This window comes from Hyla sarda, chromosome 4 (genome assembly GCF_029499605.1).
Source record: "Hyla sarda isolate aHylSar1 chromosome 4, aHylSar1.hap1, whole genome shotgun sequence".
NCBI classification, from domain to species: domain Eukaryota; kingdom Metazoa; phylum Chordata; class Amphibia; order Anura; family Hylidae; genus Hyla; species Hyla sarda.
In genome coordinates, this window is record NC_079192.1 from 321,670,472 (window position 1) to 321,688,386 (window position 17,915).

The following is a 17,915-nucleotide window of genomic DNA, read 5'->3' on the forward strand; positions in this document are numbered from 1 at the left end:
CTGAAGTATCTATTCTTATAACCCTATGATGTGTTGCTTCTCAATTATTCCTCCTAGAAACGTATGAATACACTGGCAACTGGGTGTTCGTGTCAGAGACTGAGTGGGTACCCAGGAAGTCTGACACTATCAGCAAGAACTGGACCTTAAAGGGGTATTCCAGTGGAAAATCAGATCAAATCAGCTGGTGCCAGAAACCTAAACAGATTTGTAAATTACTTCTATTTAAAAATCTTAATCCTTACGGTATTTATCGGCTGCCGTATGTTCCACAGGAATCTTTTCTTTTTGAATTTTTCCGTCTGACCACAGTGCTCTCTGCTGCCCCCTCTGTCCATTTTAGAAAATCTATCCTGCTCTGGACAGTTCCTGACATGGACAGAAGTGTCAGCAGAGAGCACTGTTGTCAGACAGAAAAGAAATTCAAAACGAAAAGAACTTCCTGTGGAACACACGGCAGCTGATAAGTACCGGAAGGATTTTTAAATAGAAGTAACTTACAAATCTACGTAGAGAGGTAGGAAGGGAGAGAGCACACTAAAGGGTTACTGCACCTGTCATGGAGATACTGCGTGGTATCGGTGGCCCGTAATAAGTCTTCTGCGGGGTGCACATACAAAATGTGTGAAGTATCAATAAATGTAACAGCAAAGGCACGTATGTGCACTATACCGAGCTGTGTCCTTTGAGCGGTGAGTGCATGTACGTGCCTTTGCTATTAAACTTACAAATCTGTTTAACTTTCTGGCACCAGTTGATTTAAAAAAAGTTTCTTCCACTGGAGTACCCCTTTAAGAGAATTTACATTGAAACATTTTGCTTATTTAAAAAAGGTGATACGTAATGATGTCCATTTGATCTAACAGGTCAGATAGTAAGCAGCTTTCATAATAAGACATATCAGTCTTGTCTCATCAAAATATGCTTTTAGCTATGAAATGGCATTTTTAAGATCGCCATATGGTTTAATAATGAACAAATATGTAACATTTACTTAAATATTAGAGAACTGCAAATATAATAGCTCCATAATATACATCTTCCCATTGTTGCAAGACAATTTGTAGGGAAACTAATGTACCTCTACTCCTTTAACCCCTTCAGGACCAAGCCCATTTTGGCCTTAAGGACCGGAGCGTTTTTTGCACATGGATGATTTTAGTTATCATTCTGATTCCGAGATTGTTTTTTCGTGACATATTCTACTTTAACATAGTGGTAAAATTTTGTTGATACGTGCATCCTTTCTTGGTGAAAAATCCGTAAATTTGATGAAAAATTAGAAAATTTAGCATTTTTCTAACTTTGAAGCTCTCTGCTTGTAATTTTTTTTTTTGGTTCACATTTATTTTGTGTTAGTGTAGTGTTTTTAGGGTACAGTCGCACGGACGGGGGTTCACAGTAGTTTCTCGCTGGCATTTTGAGCTGCGGCAGAAAATTTGCCGCAGCTCAAACTTGCAGCCAGATAATTGCTGTAAACCTCCGCCCATGTGAGTGTACCCTGTACATTCACATTGGGGGGGGGGGGGGGGACATCCAGCTGTTGCAAAACTACAACTCCCAGCATGCGCTGACAGACTGTACATGCTGAGAGTTTTAGTTTTGCAACAGCTGTAGGCACACTGGTTTTGAAACACTGAGTAAGGTCACAAACTCAGTGATACATAACCAGTGTGCCTCCAGCTGTTGCAAAACTACAACTCCCAGCATATACGGTGCATGGTGTAAGGTGACTGCTGGGAGTTGGAGTTTGCAACAGCTGGAGGCACACCAGTCGTGAAACACTGAGTTAGGTATAAAAAAAAAAAAACTCTGTTTCACAACCAGTGTGCCTTCAGCTGTTGCAAAACTACAACTCTCAGCAGTCACCGACAGCCAACGGGCATGCTGGGAGTTGTAGTTATGCAACCAGCAGATGCACCACTACAACTCCCAGCATGCACTTTAGCTGTTTGTGCAAGCTGGGAGTTGTAGTTATACAACAGCTGAAGGTACACCTTTCCATAGAAAAAATGTGCCTCCAGCTGTTGCAAAACCATAAGTCCCAGCATGCCCATAAGGGAATGCTGGGAGTTGTGGTGGTCTGCCTCCTGCTGTTGCATAACTACAGCTCCCAGCATGCCCTTTTTGCATGCTGGGAGCTGTTGCTAAGCAACAGCAGGAGGCTGTCACTCACCTCCAACGATCCTCGCCGCGCAGATCAGTCCCTCGTTGTCGCCGCCGCTGCTCCTGGGGCCCCGATCCCAACATTAACGCCGGGGATCGGGGTCCCCAGCACCCGGGGTGCATGTCCCGCACCCGCTCACTTCCTCCGGAAGAGGGGCGGAGCGGGTGCGGGAGTGACACCCGCAGCAGGCGCCCTGATTGGTCGGCCGGTAATCCGGCCGACGAATCAGGGCGATCGTGAGACGGCCCCGATCGGCCAGTAATTCCGGGTCACTGGAGACCCGATTGACCCGGAATCGCCGCAGATGGCTGGACTGAATTGTCCAGCGATCTGCGGCCATCGCCGACATGGGGGTGCATAATGACCCCCCTGGGCGATATGCCGGGATGCCTGCTGAACGATTTCAGCAGGCATCCGGCTCCGGTCCCCAACCGGCTAGCGGTGGGGACCGGAATTCCCACGGGCGTATGGATACGCCTTCGGTCCTTAAGGACTCGGAATGCAGGGCGTATCCATACGCCCTATGTCCTGAAGAGGTTAAACTCTACCTAAAGACAGCAGACACCAGCAACTGTCCATAGACGTTCGGCAAAAGATAGACTGCAAAGAAGCAAAGGGGGAACTGTCTGTTCTCACCACTGAGCCCTCCTATTTTTACATATCTCATTTTCACAACAAAATGTGCCCAGTAACTACACTTTATATAAGAATTTAATAAGCTTTCTTGATGTTCATTTAAATAGGTTTTCCAGGCAAGAGTTCCTGATGACATTCTCAGGATATGTTGTTAAAGGGGTACTACAGCCAAATAGGGATTGGGAATAAGTAGCTGATGAATAGGAACAGGACCCAGTCTCGCTCAGTGAGGAGTGTGTCGTCTACAGTTAGAAGCCAATGCGCTCACTTCCTTTCTATAGGAACGCTGATGATGCTCCGGTGCCGGATTGGTCTCTTCGGAGCTTCCATAGAAATCAATGAAGCGCGTACAGTCTACAGCAGGTGCTCCTCACTCAGGGCCGGGTCCCGTTCTGGAGGTCGCGAGGGTCCCAGCGGTCAGACCCCCCCCCCCCCCCACTATCGGCTACTTATCCCCTATCCTGTGGATAGAAGATAAGTTCATTTTGGCAGCAGTACTCCCTTTAATATCAGATGGGTAAGGTTTTGACACTCAGCACCCCGCCAATCTGCTAGAGCTATAGTGCCCGGAAATAAACAAGAGCCAGAAGAAGACACCACCATACATTATGTAGTGGCCATGAGGGGTAGCTGAAGCTCAGCCCCCACTGAAGTGAATGGCAACAGAGCAACCATAACCCATTTTGGTCACTACTCAGAACAGGGCTGTCTGCTTCAGGCTCTGATTTTCTGGCCCACTGTACAGTATGTAGAAGTGATCCACTATCTTATGAGGATAGTATGAGGAAATGTAGACTTTACTCACCCCTATGCCAGCTGTGCCTGTTGGCAGCTCCACAACATCATAGGCCAGACCAGGCTTTTCAGCCTGCACAAAGGGATCGGTGTAGGCACGTCCATGAAACCTTTTGAAGCCTTGCAGTGTATTCTTTGCATTGGAAATGACCTGGAGGAAAGAGGGAAACTACTCAGCAACTTATTACAAACTATTAGCAAAAGGAAACATATGACAGATATTACACACTCAACAGATTTCTTTACATGCAGATACACAATCAGCAATATAGTACAATTACAGGACTAAATGTCCTCTTAATACAGCAAGCAGTGTACATGTTATGGGAGGACATCAATGAACAGTGAGCAAGTGTTCACTTATGTCCAACGATCTGTCAGTGTACCTGGGGAACAAAAAAAATAAATAAAATTAACTCCTGACATCCCTTAACCCCTTAAGGACTCAGGGTTTTTTCGTTTTTGCACTTTCGTTTTTTCCTCCTTACCTTTTAAAAATCATTACCCTTTCAATTTTCCACCTAAAAATCCATATTATGGCTTATTTTTTGCGTCGCCAATTCTACTTTGCAGTGACATTAGTCATTTTACCCAAAAAAGCACGGCAAAACGGAAAAAAAAATCATTGTGCGACAAAATCGAAAATAAAACGCCATTTTGTAACTTTTGGGGGCTTCCGTTTCTACGCAGTACATATTTCGGTAAAAATTACACCTTATCATTATTCTGTAGGTCCATACGGTTAAAATGATACCCTACTTATATAGGTTTGATTTTGTCGCACTTCTGGAAAAAATCATAACTACATGCATGAAAATTTATACGTTTAAAAATGTCATCTTCTGACCCCTATAACTTTTTTATTTTTCCACGTACAGGGCGGTATGAGGACTCATTTTTTGCGCCGTGATCTGAAGTTTTTATCGGTATGATTTTTGTTTTGATCGGACTTTTTGATCACTTTTTATTAATTTTTTTAATGGTATCAAAAGTGACCAAAATACGCTTTTTTGGACTTTGGAATTTTTTTGCGCGTACGCCATTGACCGTGCGGTTTAATTAATGATATATTTTTATAGTTCGGACATTTACGCATGCGGCGATACCACATGTTTATTTATTTTTTTTTTTTTACACTTATTTTTTTTATGGGAAAAGGGGGGTGATTCAAACTTTTATTAGGGAAGGGGTTAAATGACCTTTATTAACACTTTTTTTTTACATTTTTTTTTGCAGTGTTATAGGTCCCATAGAGACCTATAACACTGCACACACTGATCTCCTATGCTGATCACTGGCGTGTATTAACACGCCTGTGATCAGCATTATTGGCGCTTGACTGCTCCTGCCTGGATCACAGGCACGGAGCAGTCATTCGTCGATCAGACACCGAGGAGGCAGGTAAGGGCCCTCCCGGTGTCGGATCAGCTGTTCGGGACGCCGCGATTTCATCGCGGCGGTCCCAAACAGCCCGACTGAGCAGCCGGGTCACTTTCAGTTTCACTTTAGAAGCGGCGGTCAGCTTTGACCGCCGCTTCTAAAGGGTTAATACCGCACATCGCCGCGATCGGCGATGTGTGGTATTAGCCGCGGGTCCCGGCCGTTGATGAGCGATGGGACCGCCGCGATATGATGCAGGATCGCGGCGCGATCCAGCTTCATATTGCGGGAGCCGGCGCAGGACGTAAATATACGTCCTGCGTCGTTAAGGGGTTATCCAGGAAAAAAAAATATATATTTTTTAATATATCAACTGGCTTCAGAAAGTTAAACAGATTTGTAAATTACTTCTATTAAAAAAAAATCAGAATCCTTTCAGTACTGTCTATCACCTGTCTCGGGAAACGCCCAGTTTAGAAGAGGTTTGCTATGGGGATTGGCTTCTAAACTGGGCGGTTCCTGAGCCAGGTGTCATCAGAGAGGACTTAGACAGAAAAGAACAACCTTAACTTCAGAAGGTCATAAGTACTGAAAGGATTAAGATTTTTTATTAGAATTAATTTACAAATCTGTTTAACTTTCTGGAGCCAGTTGATATATATATAAAAAGGTTTTTCCTGGAATACCCCTTTAATTTTAGCATATGGAGGGCCAGAGTGGACATTGGCTGCAATGCTTTCTACTTGTTGCATCCAGCCCTCCTTTCTGAGGAGCACCCGGGCTTAGCTTCTGTTCATAAATTATAGTCAAAACAAGATCACTTACCTGGCTTTTTGCAGCTGCTCCAACAGATCTGTTTTTAGGACCAAATGAAATACAGGACCTGCAAAAAAAATAAAATAGAAAAATTTGAAGATTTTCATCACTGCAAGAGACAACCAAGTTATCCAGCTGCTAACTGCAATGTACCATGCATTTCATTTTTTTTCAGCTCCTTGACTTGAACACTTGTCCACACAGTTCTGTATAAATTGGATAAACCAGAAAGCTGCATTGTTTTCTATCTATCTGCACTCTTCCTTGAATTTGGGAAGTTAAAGGGGTGTGTAACAAAAACAAACAATTGTATGGAACCCCATTCAGGACACTCCACTTTAGCTGTAGTGGAGAACCACAATACAATCAGATCTCATAATGACGGACTTCGTACTTTTATGTATTATATAGTTCTCCAGTTATCTGAATGGTTGCCCTGCAAGACTACATTTTTCTCGATAATATTATTATTGACCGGTTGCTGGGGGTAGGGGAGGGGTGTTATGAGGGCGGTCCACAGGGATTGTTTAAAACAGCTGCTGTTCAAACAGGATCTAAGCTTGTGATACAGAACGTTGCGATTCAGCGATGCCACTGGGTATATTTGAATAAAAAATAATAATAATTTCCATTTTTAAACACAACGCAATACTGTTAGTAGCCAGTAGATGCAAAGATAAGTTTATCTGTAACAATTTTTGATAAGGCATTTTTGGGAAAATATTCTATAGGTAAGACTAGATTCTCATAGGTCACAAGTAGTTATTCCACAAATGTATTGGAAAAATGGTACAGTACCAAAATAATGAGTGTATCTAAGGGTATTTATAGACCAGACCTTTCCTTGGCCAAAGATAACAAGTATATGAACAGACTGACATACAACATCTGAGGAACGTCACAGATAAAACATTGGGAGTATTGTGACTCAGCTTTATATGGCACAATGATATGTGAAATCTATAATCAGTAACTCCACCCAAGTTATACAATTACAATATCCACTACCGAGTGTGTCATTTCGTAATATATCCACTTTAGATCCAGAACAAACATTCATGTAGGCAAAAGCGCTGGAGTCGCCATGTACAATTTATATCAGAGTACAGCAATGTACACGCTGAGATCTCTGTAGCCCCATACTGACTTATCGAATAAGTTGCCTATAACAAGCAGTGGCAAGTGATGATCAATGCCGCCATCTTAACTCAAACCTGTCATGTCACAAATTTATATCCGTATAAGGCTGGGTCCACACTACGTTTTGTCCCATACGGGAGCGCATACGGCAGGGGGGAGCTAAAACCTCGCGCTCCCGTATGTTACCGTATGCGCTCCCGTATGTCATTCATTTCAATGAGCCGACCGGAGTGAAACGTTCGGTCCGGTTGGCTCATTTTTGCGCCGTATGCGCTTTTACAACCGGACCTAAAACTGTGGTCAACCACGGTTTTAGGTCCGGTTGTAAAAGCGCATACGGCGCAAAAATGAGCCGACCGGACCGAACGTTTCACTTCGGCCGGCTCATTGAAATGAATGACATACGGGAGCGCATACGGTGACATACGGGAGCGCGAGGTTTTAGCTCCCCCCTGCCGTATGCGCTCCCGTATGGGACAAAACGTAGTGTGGACCCAGCCTTAGTAAAACAAATGGTGTCTCAATGTCAGACTACAGTCAAAGTTACAAAGGGATCGCTGGGATCCTTCTGAAAACTAAACAGTATGTAAATGCATTATAGTGGCAGCGAGCTGGATATGCAGCATCCTCACCCCCATTGAGAAGTAGTTTGATAAAGCGACAGTTACCACTTTAATGTTCCTTTATTTAGGTACCAAATGTCTGTGCCTGGAATAGGGTCACATGTAACAGATCCGCGGTGCGGTGGGGCGGTCGCGGTGGGGCATTATCGTCAAGGTAATTGCCGAAACCGATAATGCCCAAAATCGTGATTATCGGCCGATAATATCGTCCATACCGATAATCGGTCGATCCCTAATATATACCCCTGCAGCACATGTATAATGTAGCCTCGCAGTGTTTCTATATACATAACTATGCCACTGCTGCTTTATGCAGAAATACGTCACTGCTGACTATGCCATTGCTGCGCTATATGTTAAGAGCATTCTAGTAGCAGCAGCATCGGCCGCCCGATGCTGCTGATAGAAATACTTTTCATACATAGCGCAGTGCCGGCATACGTATATAGCTGTGGGGGGGCAGATAACACTATATGTCTGCCCCCCCCAGCGCTTCTATATACATATACCCCTGCAGCGCTATTAATGAAAAGTATTTCTATTAGCAGCGCATAGTGACGGCAGCCGTCTCCTGGCACTATGAGCTCCTTATAGAAATACTTTTCATTAATAGCGCTGCAGGGGTATATGTATATAGAAGCGCAGGGGGGTGCAGACAAAGCGTTATCTGCCCCCCCAAACCCCCTCCCCACAGCTATATACATATGCCGGCGCTGCGCTATGTATGAAAAGTATTTCTATCAGCAGCATCGGGTGCCCGATGCCGCAGCTAGAATGCTTTTCACATGTAGCGCTGCAGTGGCATATGTATATAGAAGCGCTGCGAGGCTACATTATACATGCGCTGCGGGGGGGGGTATATATATTTAATGCGCTGGCGGGGTTCATAACTAATGCGCTGCTGGGGGGCTAGACATAAAGGCTATATGTCTGCCGCCACCCCCCCCCCCCCCCTGCAACGCTATATATCTTGCCCCCACAGCACTTTTAATATAGATATGGCCCCTGCTACTCACAATGTTCATTTTTAAATCTCCCTCTGAGAGCCCTGATTGGCTCCTCAGTATCAGCCATTCAGGGCTCCTCGCGGGGGATTTAAAAATTAAAGTTAAAACACACTGATACATCGCAGGGTTGCGGACCATGCCGCCCGCTCCCCTGCATAATAACTTCAGATCGCATCGGGTCTCAGAAGTGAAACCCAGTGCGATCAATCCCTCAGCCCCTGTACTATAAACCCCATCATAGAACAGACTCTGTTCCATGATGGGGGTAGTAGTACAAACACTAATGTAGCCTCCCCAGCTGTCTGCAGACTCCCACAGCCAGGGAATTACTCCTCCCATCATGGAAACAAGTCTGGTCCATGATGGGAGTAGTAGTAGTCCCGGCTGTGGGAGTCTGTAGGCAGAGGTGTTCGGCCATACATGAGGGGTAACTGGTCTTAACGGATGAATATTTATTCAGCCGTTAGCACCCGTTATTTCATCCGTTATTAAACATCCTTTTTTTACACAGAAAACGGACGTTTAATAACAGATGAATGCTCATAGTGTGGAAGCAGCCTTACATGTAACGCATATTTGATGTGCAGGATTTAAAGCTGCATTCAGTCAGTTTACATTGAAACCTGCAGACCATTTGAGCCCAGTTAGTCAGCAGTACTTGTGATGCACAGGACTTTGTTGTGACAGGCAGGTAGCATGAATCACTTGGCCACAGAACCTCAATCCAGACATAAATATGGAAAAAACTGTATTCTGCCGGCTAGTGCAGACATAACATGAGAAATAACTCAGGATCCTACAGTCATCTCGCTTCCTTATATTTTCTTTTTATTGCGTTTTCTTCTCAAATAAGTTTACATCTTTTAGGCATATATATATACACGAGCACAATATGAAGAGCAGCAGTTTCAGCTCATATCCATTGCTCACGCCCTGGACACCACAGGTCAGTTTCTCCAAGTGTTCTTACATCATAGTATTTAAAAATAATTATACAAGAACACACTGGCCCATATTTATCAAACTGTGTGAGCAAAAAAAAAAATGGAGGGATTTTTCTACAGCAGCCAATCACAGCTCAGCTAACGAGCTCTGGTAAAGTGAAAGCTGAGCTGTGATTGGTTGCTGTGGGAAAATCACTATTTTTCTCTCTCACAGTTTGATAAGTCACTGCTCTATGGGGAGATTTATCAAAACCTATGTAAAGGAAGATTGGTGCAGTTGCTCATAGCAACTTATCAGATCTTTTCTTTCATTAGACACATTTAAAAAAATGAAAGAAGCAATATTATTGGTTGCTAGGGGCAACTGTACAATTCTTCTTCTACACAGGTTTTAATAAATCTACAGGAGATACAGGAGTGCACCGTTTTCACCCAACCCCCCCCCCCCAAACCAGATCCACTGACCGTATCGTCAATACGTAGTGTGAACCCACCCTTACGGAGATCACTGGATCGCAGTGACTGTCTCAAAAAGGTTGTGCAACAGAATATTAAAGTTCAGGGACCATCATTCTTGTCCAGCACAGTTTTTTTTATTTATATATTTTTATTTTTTACATAATTTGGTTTAACTACAATTCAATAGCAATGTCTGATTTTCATTAATGTTCAGCAAATTGTAATTCATTATTACTTTTGCCAGTGTCAAGTTATTTCAGGGACCATTGTGGGTTTTTCCGTCTTTACAGAAAAAGGTATCTACAAATTTGTCTGTCTGTATAAAAATATTATAACAAAGACTTGCTATTTGCAACATTATAACACAACTGAAAAGGTTTCTATTACCCCAATGTGAAAATACAAGGTCTACCATAAAGATCCACAAATCGGTGCAGAAGGTGGGGTGAGATGCCAGCTCAATAGAAGGAAAGACAAATGTATATGACACTAGAGCCACACAGCTTTTCCCCTATTTTCAGGTGTCCCTGGCTATTGCTCAACTATCCGATATGGATATCTAAGTATGGCAAAAAAGGTTACTGTATGAATACCCGCTTAACGTCAAAACAAGTTGGTGATGAGAGCAGCCTGAACACTCGGGGCGATCCTGCTTGCCACAGCCGCTGCCAGTCTATCATAGTCCAGGGAGAATAAGTCCCGATCATCGCCTCTGTCTGAACACTCACAGTCAAAAAAAGTAGGGGAGGGAGCGCAGCTTGAGGCCCGGGAGTCTGCCATGCGGTCGGAGCAGGCATTTCACTTGGGGGTCTGTCCAGAGCCCGGAGAGAGTGTTTACGGTGGCCTGTTCTAAGCAAATCTCATTTGAGATATCCCTCACACTCCGGGCAAGTGCGGATAGCAGGGTGCAATAACGGGGTAGCTGCGGCACAGCTGTTGTGGCAGGAACCGGAAGTCCCATAAACTTTTCTATAAACATGCATTAAGGGTTTTGTCAACTCTTGTATAGCTCCTTTACCTCAGTCAAACGCCATGCCTTAGGATAGCAAAGATTTCTTTAGGAATCCCCATTCTAGGCAACATAAAAAGGACTCATGCAATGCTTCAAGAGGCAGTGCTCCTTAGATTCACATTTGTATGGCTAAGTCTAAACTTCCTGCAACTGATGCCATGACTGATGACAATGCATCAGTTGTTTAGGATCCGGCGTTCATTATGTAGAAGCCAGACTTTCATCTTGCGGTGTTCCCCTGTCCGGAGCCCATGCTGAGTGTTCCACAGTCCAATTCGAGATGCTGGATAAAGGTGAACTGTCCCATTAAAAATGAGTGGGATCAGTACTACAATCAGGATGTCCATCATGTGGTGGCATTTCCCTCCAGCGCTGTAGAAAAAGCAATGTTGCTGGATGGACGACAAATGTGACAGGGGATTAAAGGGGTACTCCGGTGGAAAACTGGTGCCAGAAAGTTAAACAGATTAACTTCTATTAAAAAATCTTAATCCTTTTAGTACTTTTTAGCAGCTGTATGCTACAGAGGAAATTCTTTACTTTTTGAATTTCTTTTTTGTGTTGTGCACAGTGCTCCGTCCGTGTCACGTACTGTCCAGAGAAGCATAGGTTTGCTATGGGGATTTTCTCCTGCTCTGGACAGTTCCTGATACGCGCATCAGGTGTAAGTAGTGAGCACTGTGGACAACACAAAAAAGAATACAGCTGCTAAAAAGTACTGAAAGGATTAAGATGTTTTTGTAGAAGTTATTTACAAATCTGTCTAACTTTCTGGCACCAGTTCATCTAAAAAAATAAAAATAAAAAAGTTTTCCACCGGAGTACCCTTTTAAATGTACAGCTTAAAGAAAACAGATAGCATAAGATTTGTAGTAGGTCTTGAAGGAAAACCTAACAGCTGGTTCACCCGCAATAAACCCAGTCACAGAGTTATAGTTCGGGTAAACTGGATTAAAATGATGTATTACACACCGGGATCAGTGGTCCAGTTCCGGACATACACACTATATTACCTCAGGTTGCTTTTAGCAATGGAGACAGCAGCCGGTGTTCTGAGGTACCCTGCCTCCGTTCCCTTTGCTCAGATATGCTCGGATTAATGGATCAGTAATGTAACTTCCGTCTGCAGCACCAAAAGTTCACTAGAGATCAGGCGCAGTAATAACAAGGCGGTCCGAACCGACTTCATAAAAGGGAATGTGTCACCATTTTCTTAATAATTATTCTATCCAGATAAAGCATTTCATTTATGTATTTCGTTTTAGGACAATGTAGTTTTAATGTTATTTATTAATAAAGTGTGTCCTGAAGGCTGCCATTATTGTTTGTGGTGTGTCACTTCACAACACCTAAACAGGTGCTTTATGGCAGGCACCAGGCATAAGAAAGTTAAGACAGAGTGTCTCGTAGAAAAACATGGGCTGCTTACTGTACATGTGCACAGCACAGGCTAGGTGAAATGAAAGGGGAGCCAGCACCATTTTCTTGAAGTCCCTGAGGAGCGGTTGACCTATCAAGAGACATCTAGTCTGTTCTTTACCACTTCAGACACCAACAAAATGGTGACAGTGGAAAAAAAACTACAAAACCTCAAGGGAGGAAGGTAGACGGGCAAAGTCTAATTTGCAGCAGTCAGACAAGTTGCTTGTTTTCACCAGATTCCTCATGTTAGCTCCCTCTGCTGGTCAACAGTGGGAGATGTGACAAGTTATTTAATTTTTCATATTTTGTGAGAAGTACTTTTTTTTTATATTTTCAAAAATATTTAAAAAATTGGAAAAAAGAATTAAAGTATTAACCCTCTAATATATATCTCACATTTAATTTAATAGACTAATGCAGTGAAGCGCTCAGTGCCACACACTTCACTGGATACATAACTATCAATCGCAGGACCAAAACCTAATGCAGTTTAAAGATTTGGAATCCACTTAAACGCTGATGTCAAACCAGCCAGCAAAAACTCTTGAATGGTCTATTCACACGTACAGGATCCTGCGCATATTTGATGCGCAGGATTTGATGCACAGGATTTTCTGCTGCAGATTTCAGTGTAAACTAAATGACTGAGCACAGCTTCTAATCTGCAGTTACAAAACTTGCGCATCAAATCTGCGCAGGATCCTGAATGTGTGAATAGACCGTAAAGAATGTTTTCTTATGGACAATCATAAGCCATAGTCTGAACTAGGGATCGACCGATATCGTTTTTTAGGGCCGATACCAATAATCGGTGGAGGTTAGGGCCGATAGCCGGGCGCTTAAATCAATGCACTGCAGTGGCTTTTGCGGTGCCATAGACTGCCGCCGCCACCACCCCCTTCTCTCCCCCTACCTGTCAGGGTGGTCCGGGCCATCCATCGTTCCTGTAGTGTCCGGGGGCATTCCGGTTGAACGGGTCCGGGCTGTCCTTCTCCAGCAGTCATCTTCTCCACTCCGGGCAGGCTCCAGCCTAGTACGCTGCATAGACGCCGCTGCGCAGTGACGACCGTGCGCAGCGACGCACTTGACGTCACGGCATAGCGGCATCTATGCAGCGTACTAGGCCGGAGCCTGCCCGGAGTGGAGAAGATGACCGCCGGAGAAGGACAGCCCAGACCGGTTCACCCTTCACCCGGAATGCCCCCGGACACTACAGGAATGATGGATGGCCCGGACCACCCCCATTACGGGTAAGTTTAATTTTTTTTTTTTTTATTGACTTGGAGGGTGGGGGAGGGGCCCGACCGGTATAGCGGTATGGGCAAAAATCCATACCGGTATACCGCCCAGCATCACGGTGGGGGCTGCGGCGCGGGCGGTGCGGGGCATTATCGGCAAGGTAATTGCCAATACCGATAATGCCCAAAATCGTGATTATCGGCCTAGTCTGAACCACACATCTCTATGGCTTATGTTCTAGAATTTCACTAATTTGTTTAATTTTGTTCTCTCAATAAAGAAATTCATTGTTCATAACAAAATGTTGAAACTGTTAGTCCGCATCCGCTTCCTGTGGCCCTATCTGTGACAGCAATATTCTCATGAGATAGTCAGTCAGATCTTTCAGCTGGGCAGTACCCAAGCTAAGGAAATTTCTAGGTCAGGTATGTTAGCAAGACAAAAAAAAAATCCTATATCTGATTTTAAGGCCTGGAATGGAAAGTTTCCCCACCCTTTATGCATTTATGACAGTTGTATGAATCCTTTAAGGAGTTTCCAGCATTTAAATACACTTTTGACTTGTCTTAAAGGGGTACCCCGGCCCCAAGACATCATATGCCCTATCGAAAGGATAGGGCATAAGATGTCTGATAGTGGGGGGCCTGCCGCTGGGGACCCTCGCAATCACTCATGCAGCACCCCCTATCATCAGCCTCACGGAGCGAAGATCACTCTGTCTGATGACTTACGATAACCTTGTGACATCACGCCCCTTCCCCTCAAGTATATTGGAGGGGGCTCGGCGGCCGTGATGTCACGATACTCCGGCCCCGTGATCGTGAGTCATCAAACCCGGAGTGATCTTCGCTCTGTGAGGCTGATGATAGGGGGTGCTGCATGAAAGACTGCGGAGGTTCCCAGCGGCAGGACTCCCCGTGATCGGGCATCTTATCCTCTATCCTTTGGATAGGGGATAAGATGTCTTAGGGCCGAAGTACCCATTTAACCCCTTAAGGCACAGCCGTTTTTTTTTGCAAATCTGACCACTGTCACTTTAAGCATTTATAACTCTGGGATGCTTTTACTTATGAATTTGTTTCTGAGACAGTTTTTTCGTGACATATTCTACTTTATGTTAGTGGAAAATTTGTCGATACTTGCATCATTTCTTGGTGAAAAAATCCCAAGTCTCATGAAAAATTAGAAAATTTAGGATTTTTTCCTGAACAAGCTCTTTGCTTGTAAGGAAAGTGGACATTCCAAATAAATGATATGTTGATTCACATATACAATGTCTAGTTTGTGTTTGCATCATAAAGTTGACGTGTTTTCACCTTTTGAAGACATTATAAGACTTTTTAGTTTAGCAGCAATTTTCAAATTTTTCATGAAAATTTCTAAATTGGAATTTTTCAGGGACCAGTTCAGTTTCAAAGTGAATTTGAGGGTCTTTATGTTAGAAATACCCTATAATGGACCCCATTATGAAAACTGCACCCCTTAAAGTATTCAAAATTACATTCAGAAAGTTTGCTAACCCTTTAGGTGTTTCACAGGAATAGCAACAAAGTGGAGGAGAAAATTCTTTTTTTTACACCAACATGTTCTTGTAAACCCATTGTCTCCATTTTACGAGGGGTAATGGGTAAAATTTTCCCCCAAAATGTGTAACCCTATTTCTCTCGAGTAAGAAAATACCCCATATGTGGATGTAAAGTGTTCTGCGGGCGCAGTAGAGGACTCAGAAGGGAAGGAGCGACAATGGGATTTTGGAGAGTGAATTTTGCTGAAATGGTTTTTGGGGGGCATGTCACATTTAGGAAGCTCCCATGGTGCCAGAACAGCAAAAAAAAAAAAACACACACACATGGCACACTATTTTGGAAACTACACCCCTCAAGGAACGTAACAAGGGGAATAGTGAGCCTTAACAACCCACAGGTGATTGACGAATTTTCACTAAAGTTGGATGTGAGAATGAAAAATTCTCTTTTTTTCATTAAAATGCTGGTGTTATCCCAAATTTTTCATTTTTACAAGGGGTAATAGGAGAAAAAGCCCCCCAAAATTTGTAACACAATTTCTTCTGAGTATGGAAATACCCCATATGTGGATGTTAAATGCTCTGTGGGCAAACTACAATGCTCAGAAGAGAAGGAGCACCATTGGGTTTTTGGAAAGAGAATTTGGTTGGAATAGAAGCCGGGGACCTTGTGCGTTTACAAAGCCCCCATGCTACCAGAACAGCGGAAACCCCCACATGTGACCCCATTTTGGAAACTACACCCCTCACAGAATTTAATAAGGGGTGCAGTTAGCATTTACTTTTTCATTTTTACGGACCACTGTTCCAAAAATCTGTCAGACACCTGTGGGGTGTAAATGCTCACTGTACCCCTTATTACATCCCGTGAGGGTGTAGTTTCCAATATGGGGTCGCATGTGGGTGGGGGGGGGGGGGGGTTCCACTGTTCTGGCACCATGGGGGCTTTGTTAACACACATGGCCTTCAATTCCAGCCTAGTTCTCTCTCACAAAGCCCAATGGCGCTCCTTCTCTTCTGAGCATTGTAGTTCGCCAGCAGAGCACTACATCCACATATGGGGTATTTATATACTCAGAAGAAATGGGGTTACAAATTTTGAGGGGCTTTTTGTCCTATTACCCCTTGTGAAAATAAAAACTTTGGGGTATCACCAGCATCTGATTTTTAATTTTCACTTCCCAATTTAACTAAAAATTGTCTAACACCTGTGGGGTGTTAAGGCTCACTATACCCCTTGTTACGTTCAGTGAGGGGAGAAGTTTCCAAAATGGGGTCACATGTGGGTGATTTTTTTTTTGCATTTATGTCAGAACCGCTGTAAAATCAGCCTCCCTTGTGCAAATCACCTATTTAGACCTCAGATGTACATAGTGCGCTCTCACTCCTCAACATTGTTGTGCGCCCGCAGAGCATTCTACACCCACATATGAGGTATTTTTGTACTCAGGAGAAATTACTCTACAATTTTGGGGGTCTTTTTTTCCTCTTACCTCTTGTAAAAATGAAAAATATGGGGCAACACCAGCATATTAGTGTAAATTTTTTTATTTATTTTTTTACACTAACATGCTGGTGTAGACCCCCAACTTTACCTTTTCATATGGGGTAATAGGAGAAAAAGCCCCCCCCCCCCAAAAAAAAATATTTGTTAGGCAATTTCTCCTGAGTACAGAAATACCCCATATGTGGCCCTAAACTGTTGCCTTGAAACACGACAGGGCTCCAAAGTGAGAGCGCCATGCGCATTTGAGGCCTAAATTAGGGATTTGCATAGGGACGGACACAGCAGTGTTCCCCAAACAGGGTGCCTCCAGCTGTTGCAAAACTCCCAGAATGCCTGAACAGGCATACAGAGACTAGATTTTCACTGCTGCAGTCTGCTGCCGCCGGTCCCCCGCTGTCTCGCCGGTAACCGCCGCCATCTTTGCCCCGCTCTGCCCGGGCTTCCAGAGCGGGTAGACCGGGGATCTCAACTTTGACCCCCCCCTGCGATTTGCCGCTGATCAGCCAATTGCAGGGGATTGGAGGAGGTGGCACCCCTGCCACCTCGCTCCTATCCTTTAGGATAGCAGGCGGCGCTGACATCAGTGCCAGTTAAGCTACAGAAACCCCGCCCGTGCCAGTTACAGACAGATTTCCAGGTATAATAAAACTAATATTACGGGCGAACGGCTGAGCGGATCCGCCCAAGGTAGGAATGATAGGAATCACTATCCATCCGTATCTTTGGATAGTGCGGGAGCAAACATGTGACAGTTTTCCTTTAAAAAAAAAAAATTCACCCAAAAGTCCCATCAAAAACAAAAATGGTACTGATAAAACTACAGAAACTGCAAAAAAATAAAAATAAAATAAAAAAGGAGCCTCATACATCCCTGTATATGGAAAGATAAGATATAGGGGTCAGAAGATGACAATTTTCATCATAGGAAGAAAAAAAAAAAAAAACCTCCTGACAAACCCCCTGTGGCTGCGCTGCACAATAGAGCAACGCAACAATGCCAGAGAGGGTGAAGACTTCACTCTCGGCCAGCAGAGTACGCGGACTTCCAGGCCAGGCACATGAAATGCGGAGGAGGAATTAGGCTAATTTCTCCCATTTCATACCCAACCGATCCATTTTATGTTCAGTCAATGTACATGAAATTGGGTGAGTTGGCTTTATGAAATAGAGGGATTGGACAGTAAATAGGGGGGATTTAACCATTTGTTTATTATATCGCAATCTCATATCGACATTGCAATAT

The 17,915-nt window shown here is 43.9% G+C and overlaps 1 protein-coding gene across 2 annotated transcripts in view; it reads right to left on the minus strand.

The window, feature by feature from the left end:
- HSPA4 (heat shock protein family A (Hsp70) member 4) overlaps window positions 1-17,915 on the minus strand; it is a 97,889-nt gene that overhangs the window by 39,923 nt on the left and 40,051 nt on the right. For both annotated transcript variants that reach the window (XM_056574931.1, XM_056574930.1), the window contains exons 2-3: window positions 5,804-5,861; window positions 3,609-3,749 (exon numbers count right to left, since the gene is read on the minus strand). In XM_056574931.1, the coding sequence (XP_056430906.1) occupies window positions 3,609-3,749; window positions 5,804-5,861 (199 nt within the window). The remainder of the gene's footprint in view (window positions 1-3,608; window positions 3,750-5,803; window positions 5,862-17,915) is intronic.